Source organism: Pelodiscus sinensis, chromosome 1 (genome assembly GCF_049634645.1).
Source record: "Pelodiscus sinensis isolate JC-2024 chromosome 1, ASM4963464v1, whole genome shotgun sequence".
Lineage (NCBI taxonomy): Eukaryota > Metazoa > Chordata > Testudines > Trionychidae > Pelodiscus > Pelodiscus sinensis.
The window spans coordinates 109,918,966-109,943,056 of record NC_134711.1 but is presented as its reverse complement, the minus strand read 5'-3'; the positions used below and the strand labels follow the sequence as shown (position 1 = coordinate 109,943,056).

Sequence of the window (24,091 nt, the reverse complement as noted above, 5' to 3'; positions counted from 1 at the left end):
GTTAAAAACATTTGCGGAAAATCATGCCAGTCTAGATGCAGCCCTTAAGATAAAGGACAGGAGATCACCATAAGGGACAAATCAATGAAATAAGGGACTGTCCCTTAAAATAAGGTACAAGTGGTCATCCTCCCACTGATGTCACAAATCATGCAAATATAAACATCAAGAGGAGGAAAATAAAATAGCTTCTTTTGAAATGGCTGAAATTAAGAATTGAGCCCTTGGATTGTAAGCCACAATCTCAAAAATGGCACTGAGTAAATTCTAACTCCAGGTGTTTAGGGCTAGCCTTAGAACACAGCCCCACCCTTAACCATGGCACCTGAACTCACAATGCTATTGAGATGTGGCCCAATCAGCAACCACCACTCAGCCTGCCTCAGTACATGAACAAACCCTCCTCAAGGGGGTCATTGTATCAGTTTCTCACAGCTAGGGAAAGATCAGGTCTCTGAGCAGACCCTTATAAGCCATGTGAACAAGCAACAAGCAAGTCCTGCAATGCCTAATCAGGTAATCTTTCTTTCATTTTGTGTTTTCAGGGGTTACAGCTGCAATACTGATAAGAGGTTCAGTTATCCCTTCTAATAATGAGAAGTGGGTCTAAGCCCTCACCCCTTCTGGCTGGTCACTAATTTCTGGTAGTACCCACTCCCCTGGACATTACAATATCTGAGATGCATTTTAATATATTTTCTTTTCCATTCAACTTGCCCATAGCTGCTCAGCTTGCAATATGCTCATCTAGCTATCTAGCACTGTGAAGAGAAAGATGCCCTATTGGTAGGAACTTAAGACATAAGAACCAGCACATTAAACCTGGGGCTGATGCTAGGTCAACAAAGCATGATGGTGAAAGGACCTATAGATGGGTATTACTGTGCCTGTTTCTGCTACCAGACATTCACTTGGGAGGCAGACCACATATAGCTTCTCCCCCCCCCCCCCAAAAAAAAACGGGGGCCAAACAGCTGGTTGCTTTGTCTGTTTAAAGCTAGCCCTGGGGAAAGAAAACTAAGTGTAAACAGTGGTGCTGAGGGTGAAGAAGGTAAAATACCACCAGGGTACTCATCCCAGAGTGGTTACGATACCACCAGGGTACTGATCTCAGTGTGGTTATGGGTGAAGCAGGAAGAGAAATGTCTGGTACTCCAGTGTCCTTCTTGCTTCCACCACACTGCTGAAGTAGTGGTGATGGGGTGTTGTGGAATGGGAGCTGGAGTTTGGCAGCTGCACTGTGTGGGGGAGGATTAAGGCCCATTTGTCACCCACCGAAAACAAGAACCCTTTCATTGGAGTTAGGATAAAGCAACTCCCTTGTGAGGGGGAACTGATCCAGAAGGGGTTTAGTGCAGGGATGAGAGAATCAAAATATGGCAGTTGTCTGGCTCTGGAACTATCACAATTCAGAAGCCAATGGCTGGTGTCTGTACCGAGGGGCAGATGTTACTGATGTGTGGTATCTGGCAGCCATCTGTAGTAGATTATTGTGAATGGCAAACATCTGACTGCTGGGAAACTGCTATATGGTAGTTTTTAAAAATAAAATTTCAGCCGGTTGGATAATCTTAGTAATAAAACTAGGTACAGACAGTCTCCTTTCCACCTCTTATAGGAACATTTACTATAACTACTTGGAGGACAAACATCAGTTGTGGAGCATGTCCCGATGCAATAATTTTGCTGTGAGCAATGAATGCTTCCTGTCATCCCAACCCTGACTGCACAAAAGGCTGATCTCTGAATTGGTCATATGGAGTAGGGTATAGACACATCTGCCCCTGGAACACAGTTCTAGCATCCACTTTTCTGTGCTGACACCACCATATTCGCTCCAGCATTTAGAAACTTCAAGTGTTACCAAATACGAGCCACTTTCAGTGACATAACTTTCTTCCCAGGTATCCGCTAGAATATTTGTACCCAAATAAATGTCTTTCACAAAATAGCAGATATTAATATTGGGTTTTTTGGGGGGGAAGGATTGGGGGGAACAGCCCTCACAATCCAGGGTTACTGAACCTGTAACTTTAATGGGCCGTATGTCTCCAACAGGAAACTTAAAGATTCTGAGACTGTGTTCTTGGTTGTCCTGAAAAACACGATGAAAATCTTCCATTTCTCTCTGTTTCATTTAGATTATTTACTTTTGTATAATGTACACCTCTCTGGCTGCTTTTGGGGGTTAGTGAGGGCAGCGAGCAGTGAGTGCAGCCCCATAGTATTTTATAATCTAGGAAACTATATCCCCAGACTAAAAGAGGCCCAGAGTGCTTATATTCTCCTACCCTTCTGGAATGGTGGCCTTTTTGGTAAGGTCACATAGATCAATTAAACATTCAATATGTGCTAGAGACTTGCAGTGGGGGATGAACTTAGTTGACAGGTGGGCATTTTCTGTCTTGCTGGTATTTACTGAGTGCCAACAGTATGCTAATTTCTCTGTAATCTTCAATTTCTAATACCTTATTAATGCCTCAGTAGTTGTATTCTTGTGGTACAAAGTGACACCTGCTGGCCAGTTAAAATAACATTGTGTTTGAATTCCTGGCACGAAATGAAAGGCAGGGTGATCTCTGCAGGTGGTGGGAGACATCTGGTGTAGGGTATCTTAGACCCATTGTGTGTTACCCTTAGAATAGGGGTATACAATGGGTCCCAAAACAAGCAGACTACGTCTAGACTGGCATGATTTTCGCAAATGCTTTTAACGGAAAAGTTTTTCCGTTAAAAGTATTTGCGGAAAAGTGTCTAGATTGGCACGGATGCTCTGTGCAAAAAAGCCCCAATGGCTTTTGCAGAAAAACAATACCACGTTGTCTACACTGGCCCTCTTGTGCAAAAGCATTTGCCCAAACGGGAGCAGCATAGTATTTCCGCAAGAACACTGACAATCTTACATGAGATCGTCAGTGTTCTTGTGGAAATTCAAGCGGCCAGTGTAGACAGCTGGCAAGTTTTTTCCGCAAAAGCACCTGCTTTTGCGGAAAAACTTGCCAGTCTAGATGCAGCCGCAGTGTTCTCATCCTGCTTTTCCCCCCTGGATGTACCAGGATCTGCAAATCAACCTTATACAATTTTTTTTAAATAATTTTGAAAATAATCAGCCTGGACTCCATCTACTTGCTGTCCTTTGCCATGGGCATAGTGAAAACATTCACTAGTTGAGGGTGGCACATTTTGCCCCTGTAGACTGAGTTTATTGCACATATCAGTAGTTTACTTGCATTTTTTCCCAAAAGCCCCTTATGTGCCTCTCTCCCATCATTCCCTGCCACCCCCACTTCTTGCCACAAATGGCATCCCTCTGGTCAGGAAAGCTGGCAACCCTACTTCTTTCCCATGCCTCAGACTCTCTGTGCCTCTTCCTCTGCCACTGGCCAGGGCCTTTGCTCCCAGTTCCTGCTGCCCACCCTCTCCTCATACTGGGCTTTCCCTTCTCCCCACCATCTGTGGCTGTGCATGGCCAGGCTCTCAGGGATAACCCCCCACATTCTAAGGAAGGATGTGACTGTCTGACCCCTCACGGTTACACGTGGGGCTGAAACAACCCTATTGTAACTGTCTTAATTCTTGCTGCTTGTTGCTATCTCGGCCCCCAATGATGTCCAGGCTGCCCAATCGCCCAGGTCAGGCCCGGGGGCCGGGCGGAACAGCGTTATGACGCAATGAGGCTTTGGGGGAGACGTCATCTCGCCGCACAGTGACGTAAGAGGCTTAGTCGGGGCAAGGAGCGTAGCAAGCAGGGCGCAGGCGCGAGAGGCGGCGGGCGGCGCTCTGTATCAATCGCGTCTCCTTCACGTCGGCTCTAGTCGGAGCCAGCTGCAAACTACAGTATCCATCGTGCTCCGGGACGCAAAACCCCATTTCCCGCCAGCGCAGAGCGAACGCTTTGCATTCTGGGAGATGTAGTTCATGTCGGCCACCGGGCGGCCGGAGGCGGGAAGACACAGCTGCCGGTTACCATGATGCATTGCGGCTCTGCGGAGCATGCTGGGAGCTGTAGTTCTCCCCACCCAAGCCCGAGAGAGAGCGCGACTGACTTCCTTATGGGGCCAGCTGACCGGCGGCAGGGCGGGGGCGGTCGGGGATGGCTCTGGGCAGCCTGCGCAGCGCGGGAAGAGCCGCCCTGAGGCGATGGCGGCTCGCGGGCCACAGGGGCCTGGGCGGGGGCGCCCCCGGGGTGACTCAGGTGAGAGCCACGTTGGCCTGGGCTCTGCAGCCGGGGGGCGCTGGGGCCGGCGGGTCTCGTGTGGGGCTGTGGGCTGGTGCCCGGCTCAGCAGGCCTGGCCCAGGCGGGAGCTTGGTGGGGGGAGGGTCAGCGTGTGGGGGAGGGATGCGGGGCTGTGTGTGTGGGGGGGCGGGGCTGTGTGTGTGGGGGGGGGGGCGGTGTGTGTGCCTGGTGGTAGCTGCGGGGCAGTGGGGACTCCTGAGCTGACTTCATGACCTTGCCATGCGCCTCCCATCAAGGTGGCTGGGCCTCTGCTTCTCTGGCTGTCCCAGGAGCCGGAAACCTGGGGAAACCAACCCCCCCCCCCTCCCTCCCTCCAGCCGGTGCAAGTCTGTGAGTTGCTCTGTAAATAGTGGCACAGCGTGTCCTACGAAGCTCCAGATAAGTTAATGGGTAGCCATAGGCCAGGAGAGCTTTCTCGCCTGGTTTTCCTCTGACTAAATAGACCCTAAACGATTGTCCATTAGAACTAGGAACAGCAGCCCTGCAAACCAGCTTGGCTCCTTTGCTCAGCCTCCTTCCCTTACTGGCACAAGCCATGGCAAACCAAATTTGAACAGGAGCACTAGAATTTGCTCGCCCACATTAAGGAGTGCACAGATGTTAATGGAGAACACTTCAAAAATGCCTCTGTGCTCCACTGTGGTTGCTGGGCTTTTCTAATGTAACCTGGTGGCTGCTTCTATGCATCTCCTAGTGCATTGTGAATTGAGCACTAAGTAGCGGGCAAAAGCTGGTGCCACTGTCCCTGCATGTGTTCTTACACCCTAACAGCTGTGACTTGTCCATAGAACTGGGCTGACAGTAACTGTTATTTCACTCAAAGGTGAGAATATAAAAGCAAATCAATGACCCAGGGGTAGAACTTCCTGTTGGACTAGAGGATGCCCCAATAGCATGTTGTGAAGGATGGCTCTGGGCAAAATCCTCTGGAAAAGGGTCAGCCAGACTCCTGGGTTGTCAGCTAGATGTTAAGTATAGCAGCTTGTATCCTGAAGGAGCTTTTGATGTGGGACTGGCAAGTATAATGTTGTCATGTGCCTGGACCATATTGTTGTCTTTCCAGGGGCATTTTCTCCTTGAACTCTGTTACAGAGATTCTTAACACGGTACAGTCCAAATCTGTTCGCATCATGCTACCACTGTAATAAGCAAAATCCAGCGACGGAATCTAGTCACTTAGCTCCTACTTGGGAGATAAGGACTTGGTGGTATTTGGGTTCAGACATGTCTGTTAATGATACATGCTATTCTGTTATGAAGGCTTCTCATCCACAGATCTTAAAGTGCTCACAAAGGTAAGTATCAAAAACAGCTGAGGTCAGATGTCCTGGCTTACACAGAAGATCAGTGAAAGGAATGAAACCAGGACTCCTGACATCCAGAAACTGGACTGCACTGCCACCATTTAATTAAACATGTTGGAAGTTTATTTTTAAGGAGTGGAAAGAATGGTAGAGTGTTCTGGCATGTGGTGAGACTAGATGAATATTGTTGTACGGGATAGGTTGGAAATAATACTCCTTAGCCTCCCCACTTCTTTGTTAGCAGCTGGTCATTTTAAAAAGAACCTTTGTTCTTCCCCTCTGTTTTTTCCCCAGTGTTGTAGTAATGGCTATAAATCTTATGTTGCAGACTCCTCCGACCTTTGGGTTCCTTTTTGACATTGATGGAGTGCTTGTTCGGGGGCGCAATGTAATTCCTGCTGCCCAGGAGGCCTTCCGGAAACTAGTAGACTCTAATGGACAGCTCCGGGTGCCAGTAGTCTTTGTGACAAATGCTGGGAATTGCTTACAGCAGGTCAAGGCCCAGGAATTGTCTGATGCTCTGGGACTGGAGGTAATAAGAGAATCCATCTCTTCTATTCTGGGGTATTGGGTGGAGGCCCTGGCTGTTACATGTGCAGGAGACTCTTCATTTGGACAGTAGAAATCCCATGTTCCCTTCCATCAGTGTCCAGTGGAGATCAGTGGGAATCCATTGGCATCAGTCATTCATTTTTATGTAACCAAAGAATAAGCTGTCTTCTCAGTTAGAAACTACAAGCATTTAAACAGCAAGACAGCCAGTGAGAAGTCCTGGGGAGATGGGTTCTTGTGCAGTGTATAACTGGTCACTTGAAATTGATCATATACACTACCAACTACGCCAGCAGCTTGGGACAATGCACTTACTGGCTGTCAAAAGGTTTTGTGTCCCAGTTTCCCTTCCCTGAACTGGCCAGCTACTAATCCCTAACTGACAGTATGATATTGGAGAAAGATGATTGTGTTATACGGCTGCAAGACTAGTCCAAATGGCTATGTATCCGCACTGTCCATACAATTAGAACAGGGGTGGGGAACCTCAGGTCTGGGGGTGAAATCGGCTCCCAAGGCTCAGGGCCCCACCCAGACATGGGGAGCCTGTGCTGGCACTCCAGCCCCTCCACTATCCTACTGCAGGGCTGGAACACACATCATCTACTTGGCTGGGCCCCTCTAGGCTCTGGTGTGAGGGGGAATGTGGGGAGTGCCTTCTTCTCAGTCAGGGGCCATGTCAGTGAGGATTTTTTTGCTTCTCACTTGGGTTTGGCCCCTGACTGACTTTTCTGTGGCTCAGTGCCCACTCCTCACAAATGAGAAGAGGGAAGGAGGCAACAGCTGAGTGGTGTGTGGGGAATGTCCATCTTGCTGACCCTGTGACCTTTTCTTCCTGCAGGTATCTCCAGAACAAGTGATCCTCTCCCACAGTCCCCTGCGTCTCTTCCGTCAGTTCCATGGGAAATGTGTGCTGGTGTCTGGGCAAGGACCAGTAGAGGAGAATGCTAGGAAGTATCCTTTTGTTGTTCTTACGTTATGGACCCTGCTTGTCCCTTCACGGCTGTGCTGTACCGGCTGTGCCAGGGAAGCAGTGGTATCTAGATATGTATAGGGAGGTTTGTATGGCCAACCTGTGGCGGTGTGGGAAAAGACCTTCCCATTACTTGGCGCAGCTTGTAGGGAGACGACCCTTTGGAACACTTGTGGCTTGGGACTGCTGGGCTACGTCTACATTGGCCCCTTTTCCGGAAGGGGCATGTTAATTTCAGAGATCGTAATAGGGAAATCCGCGGGGGATTTAAATATCCCCCGCGGCATTTAAATAAAAATGTCCGCCGCTTTTTTCCGGCTTTTCTAAAATCCGGAAAAAAGCGGCGGACACTTTTATTTAAATGCCGCGGGGGATATTTAAATCCCCCGCGGATTTCCCTATTACAATCTCTGAAATTAACATGCCCCTTCCGGAAAAGGGGCCAATGTAGACGTAGCCCTTGCTGTCTTCTGGATGCAGGCTTGTGGCCAGTTTGCTTTGCTGCTTGTACTGACTGGGTTGGTTTATGGCCCGTGCTTCATGCTTCCATTTTACTGTGATTACAGGCAACAGCCTTGCACCAGTCTTTTATAATGCAATCTATGCCAGGCAGTGGTGCAATCTTTCTGTACATGGTTTTGCTAGTGTATGCCTCTGCTAATCGGGTCCAGGTTTCCCCACTGCTGCTGACATGTCTGGTCTAACTCCCTGTGCTGCTCCCAATCATTTAGCAAAGCTTTTGTGTATCTGTTCTGTTCCAACTGGCAGCTTAAACCTGTATTTTTAAGATGTCCTAGAATGTCCCTATGTAACTGGTTTCAGGTCTTAAAACTTATGAATTGATTCCATTTCTGTTGTCACTCTCATTATCAGAGACTGAGGGATACACTTCTTTCATAGATCCCAAGAGCTGAAGGGACCATTGAGATTTTCTAGGCCTGACTGTATAACACAACTATAGAACTTCCCCAAATACTACTTCTTGCATACTTTTTAGTAGAAGATCCCATCATTCTAAACTATCCATGATGTAGAATCCACCATGTGTTCTCTTGCATACAGTTATCAACAGACTTTCTTTTTAATCTTTAGACCTACTAGGTCAGACTGGGCTGATGTAGGCACATGCAATTCCACTGAAGTCAATGAATTTGCATCCACCTACCAGGTCTGAAACTGCAGCCTTCCTCTAATGTCTCAGTCACTGTGCTCTGGAGACTTCAGAAGTTGTCGTGAATGGATTTGATCTCAATTGTCATTTCTGGTGTTGTGGGATGGTCTTTGAGTAGTGGCCTGAGTCAGTATTGGCCTGCACTACTAGGTAGGGGAAGGAAATGACCCAACTTTTATAGGATAATGGGATTTCTAACTTGGGGTGAGTTGTTTGAAATGGGTGATTTAAGAGCAGAAATCCTACTGAAAGTAATGAAGAATTGGGTTCCTAAATCCATTAGGTGCTCTTGTAAATCAGCTCATAATCTATTTCCTTCCTTGACAATCTGAAATAGTGTGGGATTCCAGAATGTGGTTACCATACAGGATGTGAGGAAGGCATTTCCCCTGCTGGACATGGTTGATCAAAGCCGTAGACCAAAGGATCTGGTAAATATCAACCTGCCTGGGTAACTTGGTATGATAGCATTTGCATGATATGGACTGTGAGATGACAGGCATAAAGAGGACTGGTTACTAAAGTGATTCCTGCAATGACCTTTGCTCAAAGAGGCTAGAGCTGCAGTAGCTTTGACACATGACATTCAGCCCAGGATTTCTTTACTGTTCCCTAATGTGTACAACCAAGACCTTCCTCTTCTCCCCCTACCCCCTCCAAGAATGAGTATCAATTCTCCCCCACCTCAGAGGTGTGTGGCCAATTTAAGACTTCTTGACCATAAGAACGGCCGTACTGGGTCAGACTAAAGGTCCTTCTAGCCCAGTATCCTGTCTGCCAACAGTGACCAACACCAGGTGCCCCAGAGAGGGTGGATCGAAGACCATGATCAAGCAATTTGTCTCCTGCCATCCCTCTCCAGCCTCTGACAAACAGAGGCCAAGGACACCATTTTATCCCCTGGCTAATAGCCTTTTATGGACCTAATTTCATGGAGGTTTTCTAGCTTCTCTTTAAACTCTATTATAGTCCTAGCCTTCACAGCCTCCTCTGGCAAGGAGTTCCACAGGTTGACTACATGCTGTGTGAAGAAGAACTTTCTTTTTATTAGTTTTAAACCAGCTCCCCATTAATTTCATTAGGTGTCCTCTAGTTCTTCTATTTAGGGAACTAATAAATAACTTTTCTTTATCAGCCCTCTCCATACCACTCATGATTTTATAAACCTCTATCCTATACCCCCTCAGTCTCCTCTTTTCTAAACTGAAAAGTCCCGGTCGCTTTAACCTCTCCTCATATGGGACCCGTTCCAAACTCCTAATCATTTTAGTTGCCGTTTTCTGAACCCTTTCCAAGGCCAAAATATCTTTTTTGAGGTGAGGAGACCACATCTGTACACAGTATTCAAGATGTGGGCGTACCATAGTTTTATACAGGGGCAGTAAGATATTCTGGATCTTATTTTCTATCCCTTTCCTAATAATTCCTAGTATCCTATTTGCCTTTTGACCGCCGCTGCACACTGTGTGGAAGTTTTCAGAGAACTGTCCACGATAACTCCAAAATCTCCTGATTTGTCGTAGCCAAATTAGCCCCCATCATACTGTACATATAGTTGGGGTTATTTTTCCCAATGTGCATTACTTTACACTTATCCACATTACATTTCATTTGCCATTTTGTTGCCCAATCACTCAGTTTGGTGAGATCTTCTTGGAGTCCCTCTCAGTCTGCTTCTGTCTTGACTATCCTAAACAGTTTGGTATCATCTGCAAACTTTACTACCTAACTGCTTACCCCTTTCTCCAGATCATTTATGAATAAGTTGTACAGGATTGGTCCCAGGACTGACCCTTGGGGGACACCACTAGTTACCCCTTTTCATTTGAAAATTTATAATTTATTCCTACCCTTTGTTTCCTGTCTTTTAACCAGTTTGCAATCCAAGAAAGGACCTTCCCTCTTATCCCATGGCCATGTAATTTACACAAGAGCCTTTGGTGAGGGACCTTGTCAAAGGCTTTCTGAAAATCCAAGTATACTATATCTACTGGATCCCCCTTGTCCGCATGTTTGTTAACCCCTTCAAAGAACTGTAATAGATTAGTAAGACAGGATTTCCCTTTACAGAAACCATGTTGACTTTTGTCCAACAAATTATGTTCTTCTACATGCTTCACAATTTTATTCTTTACTATTGTTTCGACTAATTTGCCCAGTACTGAAGTTAGACTTACCGGTCTGTAATTGCCAGGATCGCCTCTAGAGCCCTTTTAAAATATTGGTGTCACGTTGGCTACCTTCCAGTCATTAGGTACGGAAGCTGATTTAAAGGATAGGTTACAAACCACAGATAATAGCTCAGCAATTTCCCATTTGAGTTCTTTTAGAACCCTTGGATGAATGCCATCTGGTCCCAGAGATTTGTTAACATTAAGTTTTTCTATTTGTTCCAAAACCTCCTCTAATGACACTTCAATCCGGGACAGTTCCTCAAGGGGCTGACTTCCAGAAAGTACTGAAAAATCTGACCACTTGGAAACTCATGTTTAGAAATCTAACATTAGTCACTCCTCAAGTTCTTGGCTCTCATCTTTTATTTACACACTGTCAATACCAAATATGCCTAGTTCTGTATTACTTACCCAGCCTTGCTTCTTTTTTCTGGCAGCCTCCTCTGACCACTGACTTCCCTACCATAGAAGGTAAGTGCTATGCTTTGTTTGTGTGCACATTATCCTGCTTGCTGTTCAGCCAAGCCAGCTGGATAACAACTTAGTGACAGAACACCTGATGGAATGACTTTCAGCAGCTGTAGTACACACTGCTTATCTGCCACCTTCCAAAAGAAGGTGGGCTGCATGCGTGTTTTGTTTTAAATGTGTTGACTAGCTGGCTGTTCTGAACTTTCATGTAAACATTTCTTTAATGTTGCAGGGGTGATTCTGTTTGGGGAGCCAGTCCGGTGGGAGACAAATCTGCAGCTGATTATTGATGTCCTCTTGAGCAATGGGAACCCTGGGGCAGAGCTGGCAGCAGTGCCCTATCCCCATATACCTATCCTTGCTTGTAACATGGATCTTCTGTGGATGGCAGAAGCAAAGAGGCCAAGGTGAAACATGTTTTAGGTCACTTTCTCTGTTTGGCACTACTTGGAGACATCCTCGAAGTTACATTGGGAACTTGGGCCAATATTTTCAAAATCTTTTCTTTGGGTGCCTAAGTCTGTGTAGATATGCTGGTTCTGTTTAAAACCAACATCTTCCTACTTAGCAAGGATGGCTTTCTGCAGCCAGGATTGATTGAATTCAGTTCTGAAGTTGAACTCCTCTTGGGTAGTTGAGGCATCAGAAAAATGTGGACTGTTTACTTAAGTGCAAAATGCCTCTTCCTTTTTGCATAAACTGGGCCACCTGGTAGAATTCAGTTTTCACCTTGCCAAAAGATCACTCTTGGGTGAAGCCCAGACACTTGACCCGAAGTGGGGGGAAATGGTATGGATTTTTTTTTTTTAAAAAGGCAGAACTTGGCCCAGTTTGCAACTTGGATACGTATTGTAGCTGCTAGTGGCCAGGCCAAGCCATACATCTGACGATATACTTTATTCCAGTGTTTAGTAGTTAGTAAGATGTATTCTCCATTGTTTATGAGAACAGACATGTCTTGAACACTGAAGGGCTTCTGTATTACCATGGGTGGATTCACAGCATATTTAATAGCCAAATTCAAACAAGGATGCATCAGAGGTGTTACGTTGAGTGGTTAAGGAAAGGGCAAAATAGGGATTTCTGTTCTTCTGTCCTCAAGTTGTTTGCAGGTAGGTAGATGTGGATCAGGATAATTTTCCTCTCTGGGACATGAACATAACTGTGTAAGATGAATAATGGTTTCTGTGCAAATGTCAAAGGGTCAGGGGCATTGATGATCCTCTTTTTGGAGCAGATTTGGCCATGGCACCTTTCTTGTCTGCTTGGAGAACATCTACAAAAAAATGACTGGCAGGGAGCTGAAATATGAGGCCCTAATTGGGAAACCCAGCATTGTTACTTACCAGTATGCTGAGTATCTGATAAAACAGCAAATGGAAAGACGAGGGTGGCCATCTCCCATCTTCAGACTCTATGCTGTTGGGTAAGAGACATCTTTGTGTGTTTGTGGTAGTATGTAGTGTCTTTTTTTTTTTTTTTTGGGGGGGGGGGTTGTTTTCCTCCTCCTCCTCCTCCTCCTCCTTCCCCTATCCCTTGCTTAGGGCCCTCCATCCCTGGTCTTTTTGTAGCAGAGTTTGAGGAGTTGCCTCTTTAAACTCCTAAGGCATTCCTGGAGCTTCCTCTTCTAAATGCTGATCTGAACTGCATTAGGACAATGGTCACTAAACTGCAGCTCCATGAAACTGACTGGAATAAGTCAGCCTGCTTGAATGAGTGCATCTCAATCATATCCTATAGCTTAACTCTAGAATTCAAATCAGTGTAATTATGTTTTACAGCCACTTCAGACGAGGTCCATCAAACATTCTGTGGGGGTGGGGGAGAGAATAAGAAGGAATATCTTCCTCATAACTAGCATTGTGCAATTGGCTGGACCCAGTATGGGGGCTCAGGGCTGTTACTATGTTCCTCTCAAGCAGCTGCTATTGGCCACTGCTAGAGATGGATAGGGAGGGAAAGAGAGGAGAGCTTTCTAATCCAGATCTGACCTGCCTAAGCCTATGTAAGTACTTTATTATAGTTCATTCCATACCTTCCCTTCCTCTGCCTCCTGCTCACTTTTTTTTTTTTTTTTTGTTAAATGCTGGACTAATTCCAGTCTGCCTTGGCTCAAACTAAACTTGTGAAGTAACTAGTTTCCCTCATCTGATGTCCATGCACAGGGACAATCCAATGTCTGACATCTATGGAGCAAACTCCTACAACAGCTATCTCAAAGCTGCATGTCAGGCCCGGAGTGAGGGAGTGGCGAATTCACAGAGTGAGGACCATTTACAGCTGAGGAAGGATTGGAATGTCTCCCTGGAGAGTTGCAAGTCAATTCTGGTCTGCACTGGGGTCTACAATCATCACAGAGCGATGCCTGCTGATCCACACGAAAGTGTGATAGAGACCGTGTTCCATGGGCACCGGGACTTTAACTTTGACCCTAGCCTAGTGGAGGCCTCTTATGTGGTGCGGGATGTGAATGAAGCTGTGGAGCTTGTCTTTGAGAAGGAGAGTTGGACCGAAGAGTGGCAAAATGTGTAGTAATCTGGGTTCAGTGGGGGAGGGGAGACCTGGGATTTTCTGGGTTCAGTGGGGGAGGGGAGACCTGGGATTTTCTGGGTTCAGTGGGGGAGGGGAGACCTGGGATTTTCTAACATAACTTGTACCACCAAAGGGGTGAGGTGAGGGGAATGTTCCTACTGCATTGTGGAGCCTGATGCCAACAGTCCCTTGTCTAAATATCAGTTGGTCAAGCTATTGCTTACAAGGTTTTAATAATAATCTAGTCTATTTGCACACTGCTGTTGCTCTTGTGAAGCCAACTGTATGGGGACTAGGGTGAGATGGATAATCATCATCACCCCCAACAGCCTGTGGCTGGAGCTCAGCTACCCAGAGTCTTTTTCCTTTCAAAGCTCCTTAGTGTTTGCAAGACTCATCCTTATTACGCCCCAGGCAGGAAGTCTTCTCCCCTTCTCCTCTTCCCCCCTCTGCCCGGAAAGGAGCTGCCCTAGACCAATTATATCCTACACAAGCCTTAAAATAAGATGTAAGTGGAGCCTGTGCTCTCTGTCCAGGGTGAAATTACCCCCTTCTTTAGAGCACAGCTGGCAGAGATACTGCTAGTAATTCCTTTGTGGGGGAGTTCAGCTTGCATATCAGGTCTTGATATTGCTCCTGTAATCTCACTGGCCTTGGGATGGAGCAGAAATGCTGTTTCATATGACTCTAGCACCATGAGCTGGAGTGGCTGAGCTCACAGGTAAGCCTAGGCAGCCATCCCAACTGCTCCTTTTGGCAAAAGTGGAATGAAAGGTTTCCTTGGTTTGCCAGCAGTCCCTCCACCTTCCTCACGTGAAGAACCAACAGCATGGCCCTGAAGCTGCCTAGGAATTCATCTGGGATTATAAATTATTAGAGTATGGAAACTGAGCTTTTACAGCAGCAGTAGGTTCTGAAAGGAGGGGGGGGGGGTGTATGTGTGTGGGCCTTGGCACCACCCATAAAAGTGATGTGCCCCCATGGAGGGATCCCTGGGATTTAGGGACAGTACTTCCAGCCTGCCCTCTATTGCTGACTGCTGTGATAGGTCACCCCTGTGATTTAGTCTCTTATGCTGCTAAATTGCCCTTTGCAGGAGGAGCCATAAAACAATCACATCCGCCAAGGGCTTCTTAGACATTCCTAGTTTTGTTCGCTGTGCTTCACAAATGCAGAAGTTTTTCCTAGCTGTAGCTGCAGCCTCAGGGATGCCCCTCAATTAAAATGTTTCTCTCTTCCCAAATTGCAATGGAGTGCTTGCCAAAGCAGTCACTTCTCCTCCTAGGCTGGCTAACAGCTTAATGTGCTGCAGCAGCAGTGCCAGTCCCTGCCTTAACTTTCCTTCCCTGCAATATGTGCACTTTAATTGCTTCTATTTCCTTAGCCCACACTATTGGTGGAGAGTTTTAGGCCCCTCTCTCTCTCCATTAAAAATCCTTTAGGAATTTAGCTGTGAAAATTTCTCAAGATGAAACTCATCATGAAAGGTGTCTACTCAGGCATAGCTTCATTTTAATCCTCGGTATAAGATGCATGTGATCCACCCCAGCAGCACCACAAAGGCTTCTTTCTATCAAGTAGAAATGCATGAGTGATTTGTCACTGGGGTTTTTCTTTGTGCTTCTGCACGGCTGTTGCTACTGCTGGAGTTACTGACTTGCAATGCTAAATGAGATCAGAATTGAGACCCACGATCTTTTGCAAACCATACCATTTTTAAGCAGCTGCTCATGCAGACCATATGCTGTGATCTGTTCATAAGTCTATTTTGTTTTCAATTAAAATTGGAGTTCAGGTTTTGATTTCCTACCAACACCTTATTTTTCAGAGCTGCTTTTTCACAACACTAAATTAACTATTAGGTTTGTACAGGGAACTAGGTGCCTTCCCTTACACTTGAAACACTAATGAAAGGGGCAATAGTGGCTGAAGTGAGCTGTGTATTCCAATAGATGTTGGCAAAGAGGGGTGCAAACATGTCTTATGTCCCTGCTTAGTTACTGTGCTATTTTGAGGTGCAATACAGGGGAGTGGGCGGATGATCACCACTTGCCCAGTAACTTGGGATGGCTTATAATAATTCCTCTAATCTTTATCATCCCTATGCAGATTTGTTTTTCCATCTAACTGCACCTAAAATTTATTCTGCATGGAGGCATGTGAGACTATGCACCACCTGTAGAAACAAAAAAACATAGCTGTGGGAACTCTGCTAATCAGCTTGGCAGCATCTGAATTTCTCCTGGGCAGCTGCACACAATGCTTTGCTGCTGTAGCTTTCCAAGTGGCCTCCTATCAAACATCCAAGTTCCATGCAAGTCTCACCCCAAGTACTTGTGTCTAGCTACAGCTCTTGTCCAGTAGCTTGCTGCTAACACTCTCTATATATGATTGTTTCCACCAGCCTTCGTTACTGCTTGCAGGGTGATCCTAACACACTCTGGCTATGTCTACATTGGCAGCTTCTTGTGCAAGAACAGGTGTTCTTGTGCAAAAACTTGCCTGCTGTCTACACTGCACGTGTGTTCTTGTGCAAGTAAATTTACAGTACAGCGTTGTAGAACAGGGCTTCTTCCACAAGAGTTATTCCTCTCCCCATGAGGAATAAGCCCTCTTCCACAAGAGGGCAGTGTAGACAGACAACATGAATTTATTGCGCAAAAAGCCCCTATGGTTAAAATGGCCATCAGAGCTTTCTTGCGCAAGAGAGTGTCCACACTGCCATGTGTAGCAAAAGCACATGCCAGTGTAGACGCTCTCTTGTGAAGACTTTTTGCGCAAGAACTCTTCCACAAAACAGTTCTTGCGCAAGAAGCTGCCAGTGTAGATGTAGCCTCCTAGTCCTGGATTGTGTCCCAAAAGATATGTTCTATTGCCCTTTAAAGTGATCAACCTAGTCTGCTACTTTAAGTTACCCAAACAATTCACAGTGCTGGATTAGTTTAAAGAATAAAACAAGTAATGAGGTTAAGTACAAGTAATGAGGTATTAAAGTTTGAAATGGTTACAAGAAAAATAAATATAAAATGCTTTCTGGTCTTCATCTTGAACTTACTCAAGTTTGCTAAATCCCTTACCAAATACTTTCAGTATGCTGCTGATCAAAATCAGATCAGGCTTTGCTCTCCTAGGCCAGTGGCTCTTTTTGTCTTAAATGAAAAGAGTTGGATATGTGGGATATGAAAAGTTGGATATATGCAAAAATCAGACCTAAAGCACTTTATAATGGCCTACCTATATTAGGGATGTGAACGTGTACCCATACACAATTAAGCAATGAACTTGGGCTTATCAATTAATCTTAATGGTTATACAGAGGCCTTGCCTGATCAGCAGTGAGGATGGGGGGAGCTGGCTGATTGTCTCCCCATCATTTCCTCCCACAGAGTACTGGCTCCTGCCTGTCCCCTCGTCCCGCTGGCGTGTGAACGCTGTAAACTTCAGTGGTTACATGTTTACAGAAATAAACGCATTTCAATGTCCCTACTCTGTGTCAAACATTTTTGTCTGCTTTCGTTGGCCCACCTTACAGGACTTGTCAGGGTTTTGGTGGGGGGAGTTTCCGCCAAACTAGACTAAGAGCAGACTATTAACTTTTAGGAGGATAGGGCTTCACACTTCAAAACCAAAACAGCTTTAACATAGTATTTCCTAATGCAATCATTCTAAACTCACAATAAGGTCATGTTTTACAGCTGATCTAAAATACATATCAAAGAAATAAAATACCTACTTTCTTAATGGGCATAACCAGAGCTCGACAAATCCATGTATCTACTTGCCCGTGGCGAGTAGATTTCAGCCCATTGCCCCGTTCACCGGTGGCACGTGCATGCGCAGTGCAGCTCTTGTGCAGGCGTGGTGCGGGGCTGGTGAGTGGATTTCACCACGATTTGTCGTGCCCTGGGCATAACAGTCTGTGGGCACAGGTGCCCAAAATTGCAATAGTGTACAGCTGGGAAACAGCGCTTAGCGGTTTACAGTCTAATTGTATGTCTCAGATGTGTGACAGCAAGTTCTTAAACATACTTAGACTGTACAGCTATCCACAAAACATACATAATCAGACAGCCAGGGCGCCTCTGCTATGTGCCCACCCCTGCTCCACCTTGTTCCAACTCCAGGCCATCCCCTGACTCCCACCCTGCCTCTTCCAGGCACTACTCAGCTCCCATTCCCCCACGACTTCTGGGTAGTGCCAGCCGAGCAGGGTTAGTGGTGCTATCCCTGACTTTGAGACACCCAGGTTCCACTTCCCCCTGAAGCATGGGTGGGTCTGGGCTGACTGCCCCAAAACATCTAATGGACAGGATGGCTCTACATCCAGCTTTATTAGCCTGTAAGTACATAGGTATCCATTTGCTACAGTGTGCCCTTATTTCACTGATTCTGCCCTTGAACTGGTCCTCCAGCTCTGTCAAAAGAGCATTAATATTGCTGCTGCTGTTCTGTTGCTTATATCGTAGCAATTTAACGCTTTCTTCCTTCCCGCTTCTAGCCACTCTGAGGCTTTCGTCGCATACACACATCAGTAAATTTTTACTCAGAAGACATACTAAAGCCTATCAATTAATCTTAATGGTTACACACAGCCCCTCCCAGCCCCAGCTGTATCAGAGGTGAGGGTTGGGGGGGGAGGCAGGAGGTGGTGCTCATAAGGAGGCAGCGGGCATTTGGTGGAAATGCCTCCTGCTTCCCGCCAGTAAAACCTTGGCAAGCCCTGTAAGATGGGCCAACTAAAGCAGACAAAAATGGCTGACACAGATTTGGGATACTGATTTTTTGTAAACGTGTAATCACTGAAATTTACAGCATTTACATATGGGGAGTGGGGGTAGGCAGGAGCCAGTGCGTGTAAGGAGCCAGTGCGCTGTGGGTATGAATGGGGGGGGCAGTCAGCTCTGCGAGCTTAAAAGCTGGTTCTCCATGAGCACCAGTGCCTGCCTCCCCCTACCCTTACCTCTGATACAGACAGTCAAATAGTGACTCGACTAGGCATTTCTCCCCCCAGTACTGTCTCCGTGGAAGGGGGAAAGAGTGCAGTGGGAAAAACGGCCCGAGCGGGAATGGAAGCCGTCCCTGCACTCCCCGGTTTCCACTGTGACCGCTTCAGCCTTTGAAATGTACAAGAGCTGAATGTTCAAAGGCTGACCTGGGGACTGCTTAAGTCCTTGCTGGCTCCGTGCTCCCTCTGGTGCACCCGTTTCCCCCTCTATCAGAGGCAGCAAGGAGCAGGAGGGGGAGCTGGTGCTGAGACAGCCAGCTTAAAAGCCAGTTCTCCACCCCCAACACTGTCTCTGGGATGCTGCCTGGTTTCCCCCCACCCCCCCACTTGTCCACTATGAACAGAGGCTGCTCTGGCACCAGCCCCTGTTTGCGATGGACAGGGCTGTCCATAGCGCACAAGGGCTGCTGGACTCAACACGAGCTGGGATCCAGCAGTCCTGGCTCGTGCTGATCGCTGTGCTGCTGCATTTTAAATGTAGTAAGAGACTGGCGGCTTACTACATTTAAAATGCAGAGCTGCAACACAAGTGGTAACTGGAGCTGATATAAGCCAGGATTGCTCAGTCCCGGCTCAGGCTGGCTCCTGGCGCTACCCCTGCTGCAGCTCTGTAGAGCACTAATCATTTGTATCGACTACACGACAATGTGGATTGACTATACGATTAGCCTGATAACTGCATTTCAACATCCTTAGTTCAGACTGGTTATTTCTTTAATCCTTATCAGCCAGTCAGCTTCAAGCCCTCTGTCAATCAGTGGCAGATTTAGAGTTAATGGGGGTTCTGTGCTCAGCTTCATTCCTCCCCTGCCCCCGGGACCCAGCCAAACAAAGAACTTTCACTCCTCCTGCCCCTCCCATTTTTCATTCTTTTTTCTTTGTTCTCTTCCTATAGTATAAGAAATAAATGAAAATAAAGTGAGGTACCTTGATTGTTTTTGTAAGCTAACTTTTTTTTTCCCCATAGACCACTTGAAAATTTCTGAGGGTCTTAGTGGACCATTTAATGATCATGCCAAATATTGTTTGTACCATGAACTAACTATTGTAAAGTGCTTTGGATATGAGCGCTTTATTAAAAAAACACTGTAATAACCTTTTGTCAGTTTACCTGAATGGAGTTCTCGGAGCAGAGTTAAGAACTTCTGCTCTAGATGAAAGCTTTTATTTGCATTAAGCTAATGTGAACAATGTGTAACAATAAAATGTATAGCTACTGATGAATGGAAAAAAAAATTAACTACCTCTGAAGAAATGTATTCAATTAAAAAAAATTTATTCAGCTAGCTTTCTTTCAACACTTTTTCTTCACTAAATCATCAAAGAAGTCATCATAAGTAATATTTTGTAAAGAGGCACTTTCAATTGTCACTATTGCTGAACTTGTCAAATGTTCCTGACATCATATTTTGCAAATAATTTTAACTCGTTTCAATACAGAAAAAGAACATTCCCAAGAAGTATTTGCAACTGGTATTGTTAAAAATATTTCCAGAATGGTTTCTACATTTGGAACGATTGCCTGCAAACTGTCATATACAAGTCTATACAAATCGACTGGTGAGCTCTAAGCACAGACCTCACCATTTTCAATAAAATGAATGAAATGTTTCACTGTATCTTCAAAAAAATGTGTGTTTATGTCCTCTCAGTAGAATTCATTTAATTTCTTACTTTAGTGGCTTTTAGCATCTTTATCCATGCTTCTGTCAAAAAACATGCAAAATAAATCAACAGTTTTCTTTAGAGATTCACCTCTACTCTGCAACTGCACTATTAGTTGCCTCAAATAACACTGCTGGTCTCAATGATGATCTCTTCCCATTTAAATTGATTTCATTATCTCTAGATTCATCGAAAAATAACTTCCTGGTTTTTTTTTATGATTCTCATCAGATACATCAGAGGAGTCTATAGTCATTTCAAACTTCCATGACAAAACTTGTAGTAGAGGCTAACAATTGTACAGCATTCAATACATTTGCATCAACTTTTTCCAGTGATTTGACGACAACATTAATACTTTGAAGTAAACGGTTCCACAAAATAGTAAAAACAGCAATATCATACTTACCAAACTTTTCTGCTAAGGATTTTCCTTCTGTTTTTGCACGTAGTTTTTTTTCAGAATTTGATGTGGCTGTGTCCAATAAGGTTCTCGTTATAACACCATGCCTCATTTTCAAAGCCAAAACAGCATCTGTACGAGCATACCACCTGGTGTCACACATTCTTTTGACTGTCAAATGTTTTCCATTTGTCTGCTCCAAGCGTGACTGTAATATACTCCACTGATATGTGGAAACTGAAAAAAAGCATAAGTGTTTTGAATGAAGTAAAAAAAAATGTGTAGCTCTCTTCCAAGATGTGATGGTAGCATTTCAGATTAAAGAATGGCTGGAACATAGTATGAATAAAGCAGAATACGCTGTTCAGTCTTGCCTGTAGACCTGAATATTTTCCTGCCATATTTGCGGCATTATCAAAGCTCTGCCCATGACAATTTTTGATGTCCAAATCTAAATTTGCAATGATTTCCAAAACTGTTTTCTCTAGACATTTTAGTGGACAAAACAAAGAAATAGCTCTACAACTTCACCCTTGCCTGTCACATATTTTAAAATTAATGTGAATCGGTCTACATGACTCACATCTGGTATTAAATCAACTATTATGCAATAAAATACAGGACTAAGTAGCACTTTAAAGACTAACAAGATGGTTTATTAGATGATGAGCTTTCGTGGGCCAGACCCACTTCCTCAGATCAAATAGTGGAAGAAAATTGTCACAACCATATATACCAAAGGATACAATTAAAAAAAAAAGTGAACACATATGAAAAGGACAAATCACATTTCAGAACAGAAGCGGGATGCGGGGGGAGGGGAGGAAGAAAGGAAGGTAAATGTCTGTGAGGTAATGATATTAGAGGTGGGGAAAGGTAAATGTCTGTGAGCTAATGGTATTAGAGGTGATAATTGGGGAAGCTATCTTTGTAATGGGTAAGATAGTTATTGTCTTTGTTGAGACCGACATGTAGAGTGTTGAATTTTAGCATGAATGACTGTTCAGAGGATTCCCTTTCAAGTGCAGATTTAAAAGGCTTTTGAAGCAGGATGCAGGTAATTAAGTCATTGAGACAGTGTCCTTTCTGGTTGAAATGGCAAGAAACTGTTTTTTCTTTGTGATCCTGTCTAATATCTGTTTTGTGGGCATTGCTCCTTTGGCGAAGTGCATTATGCAATAGTACTGGGCATCCTTTTCTTCATCAGTGAACTGGTTTCTGAGCTGCTCTGCCGTTATAGTAATGAATTCATTGTAGGTCTTCCCTGAGCCACAATACTGATGCTTTTTTAAATGTTCATTGCGAAAATTGTCAAATTCACTTAGGTATTCAAGGCAGATTAAACAATTACCTTTTCAATTTGACACTGATGACTCATCTTGTCCTCTCAGAGGTACTCCCAAAGAAGATAGCTGTTTCACCATGGAACAACACGTTTCAGCACTTTCCTCCAATAAGAACACTCCTCAAATTAAGCCAATATCACAGAATCAGGGAATAATTCACAAACCTAACAGTAGACTGCCTTGGTAGTTTCAGAAAAAAAAAAAAAAAACAATTTCTCATTTTTGTGGTTCCATTTTTCTTCAGAAAATGGGACTCCTGAAGACCTCTAAATTGCTTTGTCCTCCAACGTCATACTCTTTTCTCAAATTTTCCATATGACCTATGTTTTTCAGTTTATTTACTAAGAAATATCTTATCATAGCCAATGAAATAGTTTTTGGCCATAATGCAATGTCTTCATGGTAGGTTTCTTCCCTTACTTAGAAGTGGCAATGGAACTACAAAATATTGGTAATTTTGTCAGAGGCCACTTGTTCAACTTTTGAAGTCATCGTGGTAGCCCCACAACTTGACAAGTGATCAGATAATTGAGATGTTTCCTCACCCACACTTTTTGATGAATGTCCTCTACTCAATACTTCAAGATTTAAAATAAAATGATAAACTGGCTTTTTGCCTCACCTTCCTTATTTTTGACGGCCAGATTCATAGTGTCTCTTCATTATGGCTAACAGTCTGATGTTGATTTTTAGGCAGCTTAAAAATGTCTGAAAGAGCAGAGCTGTAGCTACAGGTGGGCCTGGGTGGACTGTGGTCTGGACCACCCCTTCTCTAGTTAGGTTTAACACCACTGGCACTGGAATGTTTTTAATAGTGGGATGTTGAAAGCCAGCCCATGTCTCTCCTAGATGCAGGTTCAGACCTGGGTGCAGGCCACAGGCACAGGAACTAAGGGTTCAGGCAGGTCTGCTGACAATAACCAGGCCCCTGGGCAAGGTGTGTGTGTGGGGGGGGAGTCCCAGAAAGGCGGGGACTTGGGTGAAAGGGGTAGAGCTGGGGGCCTAAGGCAGGAGCAGAGCTGCCATGGTGGAGCTGGAGAAGAAGCCTGACAGAGGAGATACGAAGATCTCCGTGGCTGCAGAGGACAGCTTCAGGTGCCCCAGTGGTCCTGTGCTGGTTGGTGCACAGAAGCAGGCAGAGACCCACATGTGCTCCACCTGCAGGTGTGTGTGTGTGGGGGGGCACAGTTCCATCAACTACCTGAGCACCCCGACACCAAGCTCTCCATCCCCCAGCTGCTCTCCCTCTTGCCAGCCACTCACCAGGTAACAGCCAACAGCCGTGCAACATTACAGAGGCTGGAGGACACAGACAGAGGGGGCAGTGCAGCCACGCAACCAGCTTTCCTGCTGCAAAGTGCCGCTTTTTCCTGCTGGCTGTGCAGCTTGTGGGCTCTCCATCCCCTGGCTGTTCCCCCCACCATGACTGCCGTGGTCAGCCATGGGCAGCTGGCTAACCCTCTCCACCCTGTGACAGCTGCCACCAGACGGTGTCTGGTAGCATGAACATGGACTGGAAGGCTTCAGAGGAGCTGTGGGTAGCTGCACAGCTGGCGGCCAGAGAGAAGTGGCACTTTCCTGCTTCAAAGCTCTGCTTTTCTCTGGACAACTGTCCAGCTTCCGCATGCTCCTTCCAGCCCATGTTCACTGCCAGCTTGCCAGCTCTCCATATTTATCCAGTCCCTAGACTTGTCTGGTAAATACACTTCAATCATGATTTCAGCTTATGTTCATAACTTTACATATGTTACATCCTTTTCATTGTGCCCTTACTGACATGGAGTTATTAGTTTTCAAATAATACCTCACAAGGCATATATTGTACAAAGCTTATTACAGCCAGGCGTGACTACAGAGTTGCATTAGGTCACATTATATTTTAACAAAAGAAATAAAAGGCCAAAATTCAGTGAATCCTTGAATCCAAGTCCTATGAAAGCTTCAATCGGATGGCATTCCTTCCTTAGCCGCCCTGGCGCTACCTAGGCTTGTTCTTCCTATAGGCTCTCTGGGAACAGCCACAGTGGCTGTGAGAATAGAGGTTCAGCTCTGAGTTTGTTGGGTTGTATAGGTGTAAAGCAGACTGGCTAATACGTGTCATACCAAATGAACTGTCTCTTATACATGGCTCCTAGAATGTGGAAACTTGCTACTTGTTGTATTCATAAATAAGAGCACACACACATTTTAAAACAGTCTGGAACATGATCATGGCATTTTGTTTTTTCATTAAAGACTGTCATTATTTCCGTTTAGAT

At 45.3% G+C, this 24,091-nt stretch overlaps 1 protein-coding gene across 3 annotated transcripts; it reads left to right on the top strand.

Annotated features, from left to right (window-relative positions):
- Positions 1 to 371: 371 nt before the first annotated feature.
- Positions 372 to 19,705, top strand: HDHD5 (haloacid dehalogenase like hydrolase domain containing 5). Of its 3 annotated transcripts, none has more exons than XM_075896735.1 (8): positions 372 to 516; positions 5,870 to 6,073; positions 6,935 to 7,047; positions 8,575 to 8,668; positions 10,849 to 10,882; positions 11,115 to 11,289; positions 12,120 to 12,308; positions 13,048 to 19,705. In XM_075896735.1, exons 1-8 carry the CDS (start codon positions 505 to 507, stop codon positions 13,412 to 13,414), a joined length of 1,188 nt encoding a protein of 395 aa, XP_075752850.1. In that variant the 5' UTR covers positions 372 to 504; the 3' UTR covers positions 13,415 to 19,705. The 3 variants fall into 3 exon arrangements, with proteins under 3 accessions (XP_075752850.1, XP_075752858.1, XP_075752848.1); XM_075896743.1 differs by lacking the exons at positions 372 to 516; positions 13,048 to 19,705 and adding exons at positions 3,766 to 4,195; positions 12,805 to 13,041; XM_075896733.1 differs by lacking the exon at positions 372 to 516 and adding an exon at positions 3,775 to 4,195.
- Positions 19,706 to 24,091: the final 4,386 nt, after the last annotated feature.